Raw genomic sequence first — 13192 nt, 5'->3', positions numbered from 1 at the left:
AGGGGAGTTTATCGAGTGATCCATCCCCTGTCATCTAGTCCCAGTTTCTGGCAGTCAGAGGCTCAGGTACACCCAGAGCACAGGGTTGCATCCCTGAGCATCTTGGCTTATAGCCATTGATGGACCCATCCTCCATACCAGAGACTGATTTTCATATACCCACCTCAGCTTGAGTTACTGGCAGTTAGGAAAATTAATATGCCCCCAATCCTGCAAACACTTCCACGTGTGTGTATGTGAATATACCCATTGCCTTCACTGGGACTAGCCATGTTCTTAAACAAGGCAAGAAGTGTTTGTAGGATCAGTGCCTATGGCCACAGTCCAGCTTGGTACTTCAGCATATGCCTAACTCTAAGCACGTGAGTAGTTCCATCGAAGTCACACGTCGATAGTACTAATTGTGATTAAAGTTAAGCACATACTTAAGTACCTGGCTGAATCAGGGTCTTTCTTTCTAAAAACTGGGAAAATTTGAGGAAGAAGAATGATGGACATTAAATATTAAGAATCAAAGTGTCATTTCCAGAACCTCACTATTCTGGCCATAATCAAGATTTCAATGCTGATAGCAGAGTATTTCTAATATCCTGCTTTCTAAATTCTGAGCTTGGAGGTAAAAGGATGTTTTAAATAAATAGCACATTTTAATCTATTTCAGAGAGAGATGAAAGGGAGGAAGAGCAAAGGAGAAGACATAACCTATGGTGAGAAAGTTACACTTAGAGCCTTGTTCTGGCCACATTTCAGTGCTTCATTTAGAGGACCTTCCTCTTCTCTGCACCAACTTTCAGTGGGGATTCCAGAGGGCTCTGTTCTGGGGCCCCTCCTATTTTCACTCTGATCCGATCTACTTAAAGAAAAGGAGTACTTGTGGCACCTTAGAGACTAACAAATTTATTAGAGCATAAGCTTTCGTGAGCTACAGCTCACTTCATCGGATGCATCTACTACATAAATATTGTTTTATCTCTGTGCTGACAACTCACAAATCTCCACTTCTGACCTATCTCCTTCTCCCCAAACTAAAGTCTCGGCCTGTCTTTCTGACATGTTATTGTTGATGTCCAGCCTTCAAACCTATTTCAAATGGCCATAACAGAGCCTTTAATCTTTCTCAATAACACTCTCCACTTTTCTTCTCTTTCTTAGTTACTGTGCCCAGCACCACCATCCTCCATGTCACTCAGGCCTATGACTTGGGTATGATCTTTAACACCACCATTTCTTCAGACCCTTATCTCCAGGTCATGTCTACATCTTGCTGCTTCCTCCTGCACAGCCTCTCTCGGTTTCAGCCTTTCCTTTCTGTCTGCCCTGCTAAAACTCTCCTCCAGGCCCTCTTTATCTCTCAGCTTCCCCTCTGGAAGAACAGTCTTGCTCCAAGCCTGTTCTGGGACACTCCGCTTGATACCGGCTGCCAACTAGACATCAAGCCATTGATCACTACCCGTTGAGCCTGACAATCTAGCCAGCTTTCTATCCACCTTATGGTCCATTCATCCAATCAATACTTTTTAACTTGCTGGCAAGAATACTGTGGGAGACCATCTTCCTGGTTCATTGCTTCAACCATATCACTCTTCCTCTTTGCTTTCTTACACTGGCTCCCCCTTTTTCACCCCTTCCACTGTCTTTAGTTTTAAGTCCCTTCATAATCTATGTCTGACGTACCTATCATCTCTCATACAGTAAAGGGAAGTGGACTTGCACCTCCAGTCTGCCAATGATGCTAGCCTTCATCACTGTCCAATCACTGATTCAGAAGTGTGGGGACTGATATTGCGCTTTCAATAACAGAGCAACTGGAGCAGAACAGACTGAATTGGTTTCTGAGCTGACTGAAGTGATCCAGGGAATGGTTCAGGAGAATGGGGGCAGATATATCAGTGAGATCTATTTAACTGAACAAAACATGAGATGCCCTATAGGAATAAATAAAACAGCCGCAGTGAAGGCTGTGAAAGCAGGTTGTACAAAGTATAGTGACGTTATTTTGGGCTTCGGGGTTGCTGCAGTTTGTATTGTTGTTGTTGTATTTCTCCTGATTTATCTCCCTCCTTAACAGCCATTAATAAAGTTTCATTGCAACTAATAGAGATTTTCATAAGTAGATCTCAAAGTGCTTTACAAAGGAGGTCGGTATCATTCTCCCCATTTTACAGATGGGGAAACTAAGGCTCAGAGAGGTGATGTGATTTGCCCATAGTCACTCCGCAGGCGAGTGGCAGAACTGGGAATAGTCCAGTGGTCCAGCCATGAGGCCTCAATACTAGGTTGCTTTAAAGATTCTGGACCAAACTCTGCCCTCACTTACCCTGCATTTGCAGTAGTTTGATTCCATTAAGTTCAGTGAAGTAATCTGGATTGTGGCTATGTAACTGTTCCCAGTTACTCTGGATTAGCAGTGGGGTAGCTCTGTTAATTTCAGAAGAGTATTGTGAATTTACAGTTATGCAACAGACTACAGTGTAGCCCTCTGAATAGAGGTGTCAGATAACTTCAGTTATTATGTAAATTTACAGTAGTTCAAACTCAGACATTGAACACTGTAAACTTTCCACTAAAAATTAAATCTTGAACATTTAGAGGCCAAATTTAGACCTGTGAGTAGATGAAACTCCATTGGCTTCAGTTACACAAGGAATTAATGTGGCCCATTTAGTGTACCCTCATTTGATATTTTGAAAGCAAAGAGTGTAAAGTCACCAGAGACATGTGTATAAAATGTGGTAATATATGGAATTCTTGCTTTAGATAAATAAACTTCAGTTTCTTTCTCAATTAGAACTGCTGCCAAATACAATGGCAATTTCCCCTGAATATAGAGATCAGCATTTGTCCAGTACCTTGTGTGAACAAATCATGAGAACATCAAAAGCTTTTCTAAAGATGAATCCATGTAATAGAACATCTGGCAGTGCTGATTCAGGGAATGCAATTAATTTTTGCGGAGATTTCTGTTTCCAGGTTCTCTGACCTCAATGATTTTTCAGGACTATGGGGTATATAAATCTGCAATCAAAAGGTGTCACTCTGGTTTTGATACACAGTTCTGCTTCTTTAAGTGTAAATGGGTCTCAATAGCCTGCCTGCAAGGGCAGTGCTGCGAGGCAGTTAAAGTGGAGGATATTAAAGAGACTGAAGCTGGGCTGTTACTCACATCAAAACTTTATATTTGTTCTGATTTTTTTCTGTTTTTTCTTAATCAGAAATAAAGTTATAGAGATTGAAGTTTGGTATTGTTCTTATTGCATAAAGATGAAAGATAACAGAATTTGAGAATAGAAAAGTGAAACCACAAATTGCTAACAAAATGTAGAAGCAGGGAGAAATCTTCTGAGTTTCATGTACTGCATTTTGCAGAGGCGGATTTGCAGTACAACACAGGGTGTGCTGGCATGGTGCCCCCCAGCAATGGGGGGGCCCATGGCCAGGCAGCTGCAGGACCAGAAGCGTGGTCCTGCTGGCTCCTGTGGCTCCTGCTGCAGGCTCCGCCCCCACCCCCAGCCAAACTCCTGCTTCCCTGCCTACTCCCCCGAGCACGCTGTGTTCCCGCCTCTCCTTCTCCCCCCCAGCACTGCCCCCACTGCTGAACAGCTGTTTGCCATGCTCTGGGAGGGAGGGGGAGTGGTGGGGCCTCAGGACATTCAGGAGAGGAGGTGGGGAAGAGGTGGGGTAGGCGGGGCCTTGGTGAAGGGGTGGGATGGGGGCAGGGCAGAGGTGTAGCAGGGGCAGGGAAGGGGCCTTGGGGAAGCAGGTGGAATCGGGGCAGGGTGGAGCCGCTCAGGACAGGGGGCTGGATTGGGAACAGCCCCACACCCCCAGCCTGACTTCTGAACCCCCTCCCCCTCCCCCCAGCCCCCTGCCCTACCTGATTCCTGCACTGCCCACACATACCCAGCCCCCCGACCCCATGCCCTGACTCCTGCACCCACCTACGCTGCACCCCTCGCACCAAACAGGAGCTGGCCGAGGTAAATGCTCCACACCCCAACCTCCTGCCCCAGCCCTGAGCCCCCTCCTGCACCCTAACTCCCTCTCAGACCCTGCACCTCCAGCTCAGAGCCTCCTCCCACATCCTAACTCCTGGCCACACCCCCACCCCAATGGTTTTTTACATTTTTTTAATAAAGCGCTCTTATCTAAAGTGCTTTACAATAGTTAGCTAACCATACACACCATATTTGGAAAGATCATTAAGTGGTCCGCTGAGACACTCAGCAATTTTCAGGTGGTCTGTGGCAAAATAAGTTAGACTACAAAAACAATCATGGTACCTCACTTTATTTTCATTTACTCCCTATTACTTATAGGAGGAGGATGAAGAAAAAAAGAATGAAAAATGGGGTGGGGGGGAGATAAGAGAGAATGTTCTTTTTCTTGGCTGGGTCCCAAGGGGTTGGGGCAAAAATGAAGCTGAGCACACGGCCCCACTAACTCTAAATCCACCACTGGCATTTTGGGTAATAACATGTGTGCCCAAAATAACACTGTCTTGCCCTGTATAGGAAGATCTGCACAATGCAAACTCATAAAAATTCACCCTCTCCATCAATGTGAAGTGAGATATGCACAACATCTCCCACCCCCCAATTATAAATTGCACAAACTGGGTTTAATAATAAACAAAACAAATCAACTATAAAATGCAGATTTTAAGTTATTGTAAGAGACAGCCAGCAGAATAAAGTAGATCACCTCAGTAAATAAACAGAAACCACAAACTGATCTTAACACACTAGATAGGTAGGATACAAATTAGCAAATTCTCACCCTGAGTGATAATCAGGCTGGCAGATTCTTAAGGCACAAGCTGCCTTGACTTTCCTAGGTTTTCATACACAGGCTAAAAATCTTAGCCTGGGACCATCACTTCCACCAGTTCAGTCTTTGTTACCCAGGTGTTTCCATGTTTGTTGTTGCAGGGAAAATGAGCTCCCCTCATGTTGTCATTGTCCCCCTTTTATATTTTACCCTGCTTCCTAGAAAGCTTTTTGGTGTGATCTGGGTCAAACAGTTCCCATTGTGTGGAGCTCTCTCTGAGAGGTTTCTACTACACACAGTTCCTGGGGTAATCCTTATGTTTTTGCACATTTCCTCAATAAGCCCTAATGTAGCACATTTGAAATACAGAGACATGGTCAATATCCCCAGCTTCAGATACAAAAATGATACATGCATGGAAATTGGATAAACACATTCAGTAGATCATAACCTTTTCAATGATATCTCAGGGGACCTAGACCTGCTCACCTGTCCATAGTGTCTGCAGGTCCTTGATTGCTTTGTTGTCTTCTTAGCTTGGTATCCTCTTAACTGCTTCTGTCTCCTGTCTGTTGGTCCTCTGCTGTGACTCACTCTATGCCTCATGGTAAGCAGGATCCCTTCCTGTCCATTTTGCCTTTGCCATCAGTCTCTTTGCTATCGTTGCTGCTGTTCCCACCTTCTTGTTGTTTTGTGCGAATCCAGGGGAAGATGTCGTAAGCTCAAATTCCCATTTGTGGCTGAATTGTTTGAATTCTGTTGCAGGGTCGTGTGGCCCATTGTCTGAGACAGCATGTCAGGTATGCCAGCCCTTAATGAATTAATGGATTCCAAGGCCAGAAGGGACCATTGTGATCATCTTGTCAAACCTCCAGTATAACCCAGACCAGAGAACTCTCACAAAATAATTCCTAGAGCAGAACTTTTAGAAAAATACCCAACCTTCGTTTTAAAATTGCCAATGATGGAGAATCCATCACAGTCCTTGGTAAATTGTTCCAAAAGCTAATCAGATGCACTATTAAAAATGTACACCTGATTTCCAATCTGAATTTGCTGAGCTTTAGCTTCTAGCCTTTGGATCCTGGTGTTACCCCTGGGTGTGCTAGATTGAAGCGCCCATCTTAATAAGTATGGCCTACGCATTTGTTCCTAGATCTGTGAGCTTATATTTGGAATTGAAATGCATATTGTTTGCTTGTGGATAGTTTACCATGTGATCCAGATCACTCTGTATACGTGACCTGTCCTCTTCATATTTTTGCCACACCCCCAATCTTTGTGTCATCTGACAATTTTATCATTAATGAGTTTATGTTTTCTCCCAGGTCCTTGATAAAAAGGACAGTGTAGGGCCAAGAACTGATCCTTGTGGGAGAAACACCCATTCAGTGATGATTCCCTGTTTACAATTACAATTCCCTGTTCTGAGACCTTTCAGTTAACCAGTTTTAATCCATTTAATGTGTGCCACATTGGTTTTCTATTGTTCTAGATTCTTAATTCAAATTGTCAAATTGTACCAAGTCAAACGCCCGACAGAGGTCTAAGTATATTATATCAACGCTATTATCTTTAAAAAGAACGAGGAGTACTTGTGGCACCTTACAGACTAACACATTTATTTGGGTATAAGCTTTCATGGGCTAGAACCCACTTCATCAGATGCATGGAATGGAAGATACAGTAGGAGGATATATATATATATATATATATATATATATATATATACATACAGAGAACATGAAAGATGGGGGTTGCCATACCAACTCTAAGAGACTAATTAATTAAGGTGGGCTATTATCAGCAGGAGAAAAACAACCCTTAATTAATTAGTCTCTTAGAGTTGGTATGGCAAAAGAATCCTGAGTCCCATTCTTTTATCAATGCACTCCTCAGCTTTCTACCCAAACTCTCTCAGAGACCCTCTCTTGCACGTAGTAGGGTACCTCCTTCCCACAACTTCCTGATCAGGGAACCAGAGCAAGAGACCCCAAGCTGAACTGAGGCAGGAAGCCTGCAGCCAGCCAGGACGGATGACTGGAAAAAGGCTAATGTAGTGCCCATCTTTAAAAAAGGGAAGAAGGAGGATCCTGGGAACTACAGGCCGGTCAGCCTCACCTCAGTCCCTGGAAAAATCATGGAGCAGGTCCTCAAAGAATCAATCCTGAAGCACTTAGAGGAGAGGAAAGTGATCAGGAACAGTCAGCATGGATTCACCAAGGGAAGGTCATGCCTGACTAATCTAATCGCCTTTTATGATGAGATTACTGGTTCTGTGGATGAAGGGAAAGCAGTGGATGTATTGTTTCTTGACTTTAGCAAAGCTTTTGACACGGTCTCCCACAGCATTCTTGTCAGCAAGTTAAGGAAGTATGGGCTGGATGAATGCACTATAAGGTGGGTAGAAAGCTGGCTAGATTGTCGGGCTCAACGGGTAGTGATCAATGGCTCCATGTCTAGTTGGCAGCCGGTGTCAAGTGGAGTGCCCCAGGGGTCGGTCCTGGGGCCCGTATTGTTCAATATCTTCATAAATGATCTGGAGGATGGTGTGGATTGCACTCTCAGCAAATTTGCGGATGATACTAAACTGGGAGGAGTGGTAGATACGCTGGAGGGGAGGGATAGGATACAGAAGGACCTAGACAAATTGGAGGATTGGGCCAAAAGAAATCTAATGAGGTTCAATAAGGATAAGTGCAGGGTCCTGCACTTAGGATGGAAGAATCCAATGCACCGCTACAGACTAGGGACCGAATGGCTCGGCAGCAGTTCTGCGGAAAAGGACCTAGGGGTGACAGTGGACGAGAAGCTGGATATGAGTCAGCAGTGTGCCCTTGTTGCCAAGAAGGCCAATGGCATTTTGGGATGTATAAGTAGGGGCATAGCGAGCAGATCGAGGGACGTGATCGTTCCCCTCTATTCGACACTGGTGAGGCCTCATCTGGAGTACTGTGTCCAGTTTTGGGCCCCACACTACAGGAAGGATGTGGATAAATTGGAAAGAGTACAGCGAAGGGCAACAAAAATGATTGGGGGTCTAGAGCACATGACTTATGAGGAGAGGCTGAGGGAGCTGGGATTGTTTAGTCTGCAGAAGAGAAGAATGAGGGGGGATTTGATAGCTGCTTTCAACTACCTGAAAGGGGGTTTCAAAGAGGATGGCTCTAGACTGTTCTCAATGGTAGCAGATGACAGAACGAGGAGTAATGGTCTCAAGTTGCAATGGGGGAGGTTTAGATTGGATATTAGGAAAAACTTTTTCACTAAGAGGGTGGTGAAACACTGGAATGCGTTACCTAGGGAGGTGGTAGAATCTCCTTCCTTAGAGGTTTTTAAGGTCAGGCTTGACAAAGCCCTGGCTGGGATGATTTAACTGGGACTTGGTCCTGCTTTGAGCAGGGGGTTGGACTAGATGACCTTCTGGGGTCCCTTCCAACCCTGATATTCTATGATTCTATGATTCTAGGACACAATGTGTGTGTGGCGGTGTGCGGGGGGGGGGAGGGAGAAGTAATGTCTGAGGGATGCAGCCGAGAGGGGTGGAGCGACTGTTCTAAGGGAGATGGTAGATTTGGCAGTGATGAGGTTGCTTTTCACTGAGGGTGGGAAGGTTTCAGCAGCAGAGGCACTCAGTGTCCTGTCAGATGCAGGCCTCAGGACCATTTGTCAGTGATCGGGTTGAGGCTCCTGTTATGTGTGATTCTGAACTAAAATTCTCACAGAACCAGATTGGAGAAACCAAAGAGACAGCTCCTGACCTGTCTAGAAACAAAGCCCATGTTCATGGCCTGGGCAACAACTAAGGAGCCGTGCATGAGCTCACACTCCCAATTCAGAGAGAGCAAGGGAAAGAAATTCCAGCTCAGTGAAGGTGACATTCCCCCATTCACACCCACACCCCCCCTACAGATTCTGCACATGCCGCGGATAGAGAGACAGGAAGAGAGACAGGGAGTGAAATTAGTCTCTGGTGGAGGAGACAGAGACCTGCAGCTATTGCTGATCAGAGAGAGGAGAGGGAACTTCAGCAGAGTGTGACTGGAGACCACATGTGTGTGCATCTGCTACCCAGCTACAAAAACAGGAAGGAAAAGAGGCACTAACACAGTGTGAATAACCACCAAGCCTCAGTTATCACACTACAGATAGAGACAGGAAAGAAAGACGTGAACAGCAACATATCTAACTATAGGTTTCAGAGTAGCAGCCGTGTTAGTCTGTATTCGCAAAAAGAAAAGGAGTACTTGTGGCACCTTAGAGACTAACAAATTTATTAGAGCATAAGCTTTCGTGAGCTACAGCTCACTTCATCGGATGCATTTGGTGGAAAAAACTATATTTCATCATAAACAAGGTGACTTTTTCCTCTCAGCCTGCCCTTTTAGATGTCCCAGCATCTGAAATGATAGAAATGTATTTCAGATCACACATTTTATAATTAGCATTTTACAGTGTTATTCACACAGCTCTCTCCCATTTCATGGCAGTTACAATAATGGGAACTCTGCAGTATAAAAGTGGGAGGGTGTAATGGGGGGAACAATGGAAATGGCCAGGTGGGAAGAGGCGTGAAGAACTGGTAAGCAACTCACTGATAATAGCTAGGAGAGAAGTGCTGGGTTTTGAGCTCCATTTCAAGATGGACTGGGAAAGCAGAGAAGTCCGGCTAGGTGGGCAGAGTATTCCAGACAGCTTGGTGTCAGCAACAAAGTATTAACCCCTGAGAGAGGAGAAAAGGGAGCAGGTGGCTGAATTGGCAGAGCGGAGGAAGCAAATAGGGATCTAGGAGGAGATCACATCAGTAAGTGATAAGGAACAGGTGTAGCTGTAGGGGAGCCCCCCTCTGAATTCTGGCCTTCAGATTCTAATTCAGGGCTGTGGTCTCCCCTACACCCAAACATTCCCTGTTTCATACTCTCCTGTAGCTAATTCCTACTACTTCAACTTTCGTAGGTGTCAAAGCTTGCCAGAGAGTCCTGGTCATGGATTTTAAGGCCAAAGAGACATTTTGATGATCTAGTCTGACTTCATGCGCAATGCAGAAGATATGATGAAGCGGGTTCCAGCCGATGAAAGCTTATGTCCAAATAAATTTGTTACTAAGATACCACAGGACTCCTCATTGTTAATGCAGAACAAAGAACTTCACCCAGTGATTTCTACATCAAGCCAAATAACTTGTGCAGGAACTAGAGCAACCATTTTACAAAGACATCCAATTCTGATTTAAAGATGGAGCATCCACTTAGTTGTTCCAGTGTTGATTAATCTCTCTCTTAAAAATGTCTGCCTTATTTCCAGTCTGGATTTGTCTAGCTTTTACTTCCAGGCATAGGATCTTATCATACCTATAACTTGTTAATCTAGTCCTAGAAATTGTGATCTAGACATCTCTTAATCTACTCTTTGATAAGGTAATAGTTTGAGCTTCTTAAGCCTTTCATTGGGAGGCATGTTTTCCAGATATTGAATCACTCTGATGACTCTTCTGTGAACCTTTATGTTTCTTTCCAACATCATTTTTGAAGTGTAAACACAGTATTCCAGTAGTGGTCTCAACAATGCCATGTGCCAAGGTCATATAAACTCTATTCCTACTTGAGATTCCCCCGTTCATGCATCCAAGGATCCCAATAGCTCATTTGGCCACATCTTTGCACTGGAAGCTCATGTTCAGTTGATTATCTAACATGGACCCCCCCCGTCCTTTTCAGAGATGGTACTTCTTTGATATCATCCCCCATCCTGTAAATATGGCCTACGTTCTTTGTTCCTAGATGCCTTACCTTCCATTTGGCCATATAAAATGTATGCTGTTTGATTGTACCCAGTAGATGAAGTGATACAGATTGCTCTGTATCACGGATCTGTCCTCATTTTATTTCACTTCACTGATCTCAGTTATATGCAAATTCTACCAACAGTTGTATTGTATTTTCTGCCAGATCACTGGAAAAACTCAGAAGCAGTGTTGGGCCAAGAACCCATCCCTCCGGTACCTAACTAGCAACATACCTTGTTCTGAGGTCCAGAGGAAGGTGAGAGGTACTCCTGTTGAAAGTCTCTGGTTGAAGACAAATGGGGGGGGTGGAAAGCAGGGGTGATGGCATTGTAGGGTGGTCTCCTATAGGCCACCCAATCAGAACAAGGAGGAGGTGGATGAGGCATTTGTAGAACAAATAACAGACCCTTTGCGTGAGTTTGTTGTCTGTTAGTTTGTTTGTATGTGGTGTGCTTGCTTAGTGTGTGACTGCTGGATTAAAGTGTATAATATGGTCTGTTTGAGGGCTGTGAGCTGAGCCAAGCAGTCTCCCAGGATAGGCTGATAGTTTACTAATGAGGCTCCAGCCTGCCATCCTTCGATCCCTATTCCCTTTAGGATCTCTTGGCAAGGGGGCAGAGCTAGCTCAAGGAGAACAGAGGTTTAAAAAGCCAGCTCCTCAGCAAAGAGGGGAGTTTTGCAAGGGAGAGAGGGAGTGTGAGACACAGATACACCTAACAAACATATTCTAAATTTGGACTCCCCCAAAACACAAAGAACAAACACAGCCCCCGACCCCACGCCCGGGTAAATATAATGCAGGCAGAGTCCAGCAGCAGAGCGGGGGATATCCAGCGTATTGCTCTGAATGCAGCAGGTAGAAGTTCCTGCCTTATGGGCAGGTGGCCTATGTGTGCATTCAGTGAAAGCTGCTCCTGGCCCACTGAGACTGTGTATGGGCTCTGGAGGCCAGAGTGGGTGAACTGGAGGAGCTAAGAGAGACAGAGGGGTATAGATGAGACTTTCAGGGACAAAGTAATGTGGTCCCATCCCCGATCTGACAGCCTTCATGCTGCTGAGGAGGATGAAAGCCTCAGGGAAGGAGAACATGAAGCTAGAATGGAGGGAAATGATCCCGGTGGTTTTGGTACTTGAAAGTACCAGTGACATAGGGAAAGGTAGGAGAGGAGTCCTGGAGTCTGGATTTAGGATGCTAGGTAAGGATTAAAGACCAGGACCTCCATGGTAACATTCTCTGAGATGCTCCCAGTTCCATGTGGAGGGCCAGTTACACAGGTGGAATTGTAGGGTCTCAATGCATGGGGGATGAGATGATGGTGTAGGGAGGAGGGGTTTAAGTTTTTTAGGAACTGGGGAACCTTTTGGGAAAGGAAGAGTCTATACAGGAACAAGGGGCTCCACCCAAACCCCCAAGCTGGATTCTGGAGATTTTTAAGAGCAGTTTAGACAAACCATCAGGGATGATCTAGATAGTACTTAGTCCTGCAATGAGTGCAGGGGCTGGACTAGTTGACCTCTTGAGGTCCCTCCCAGTCCTACAGTTCTATTAGATCTATTTTCTTGGCTCCCTGCATTGCAGAGCTCAGGTCAGGTGAATGCCCCAAGCTCTGGGCTCTCCCTTTCACTAACCTGCCAGCCCAAATCCAGGCTGGCAAGAAAGGGAAGCTTGGCTGAAATGAACCAACCCCAGCTGACCGGGGCTGCAGTGTACAGAGCGCCCTGCCCAACAAGCAGAGGGCACCCTCCTGATGCTGGCAGTGTGCTGTTGTGGTTGTTTCTGCTTGTAGGTAGCAGTGATAGTTATGGAAAGCAACTTGCAGAAAGCTGTAGTATTTAAGCAATAATAATTTTTGCAGTCTATCCGAAACAGAAAGCAGCTCATGCTCAGCAATTCCAAGAGGAGTGGCAGTCTCGGGGCAGTTTCAATTTGATTTCTGAGAACAGCTGGGCAGCTAACCTCAGGCCAAGCCAGGGGAAGGAGTAAAGGGAAGCTGAAATCAAGCTAGCTCCACCTCTGATCCTACTATGGAGCAGCGAGAAAGAACATTTGGACAGGAGTTTGCCTGGGACTGGTAAGTATCCGAGTGTGTGTGTTTGCTTGCTGAGGAAGTATCCGAGCGTGTGTTTGCTGGGAGGGAGCCTGAGTGAGTGTCTGATTGGCTGCTAGCCTGCAGGGGGCGGGCATTAGGGTGTCTGTGTGTTTGCGTCAGGGAAGCCTGGCTGTTTAAAAATAGCCAGAGCCTCGCGAACCAGCTGAGCAGCGGGGACAGCAGAGCAGCTCACAGCAGGAGTTTGCCTGGGAGTTCGCCTGGAGTGAGCCCAGTGAGGCTTACATCTTGCCAACGTCTCTGAGGAAACTCATAGTAGGTAGGTGATATGGAAAGGGGGGGTTCAGCTGTTGTGACATGCACTGGATGTGCCATGTTTGTCTTTCTTCCACAGGACAGAAGCGACTTTGTCTGTACAAAGTGCAAGCTGGTCTCCATATTGGAAGAAAAGATTGAAGGTCTGGAGCAACAGGTAACGACCCTGCGTTGTATACGAGAGACTGAGGATTTTCTGGACCAAACTCAGGATAGCCTTCTAGGGGCACAAAGCTCTAAAGATATAGAGCAGGTTGCACAGAGGAGCCAAGAGGCC

At 45.5% G+C, this 13192-nt stretch overlaps 2 protein-coding genes across 2 annotated transcripts in view; both read left to right on the top strand.

The window, feature by feature from the left end:
• The window catches only part of LOC122458498 (GTPase IMAP family member 2-like), a 237450-nt gene that overhangs the window by 18602 nt on the left and 205656 nt on the right, over nucleotides 1-13192 (top strand). The window contains 1 exon segment of the mRNA XM_043507140.1: nucleotides 662-707. Coding sequence (XP_043363075.1) covers nucleotides 668-707 — 40 coding nt within the window. The 5' untranslated portion in view covers nucleotides 662-667.
• The window catches only part of LOC119850710, an 829101-nt gene that overhangs the window by 635344 nt on the left and 180565 nt on the right, over nucleotides 1-13192 (top strand). The window lies entirely within an intron of this gene.

The sequence above is a fragment of the Dermochelys coriacea genome, chromosome 2 (assembly GCF_009764565.3).
Source record: "Dermochelys coriacea isolate rDerCor1 chromosome 2, rDerCor1.pri.v4, whole genome shotgun sequence".
Taxonomy (NCBI): domain Eukaryota; kingdom Metazoa; phylum Chordata; order Testudines; family Dermochelyidae; genus Dermochelys; species Dermochelys coriacea.
The sequence above is the reverse complement of the archived record's forward strand: the minus strand, read 5'-3'. Positions and strand labels throughout refer to the sequence as shown.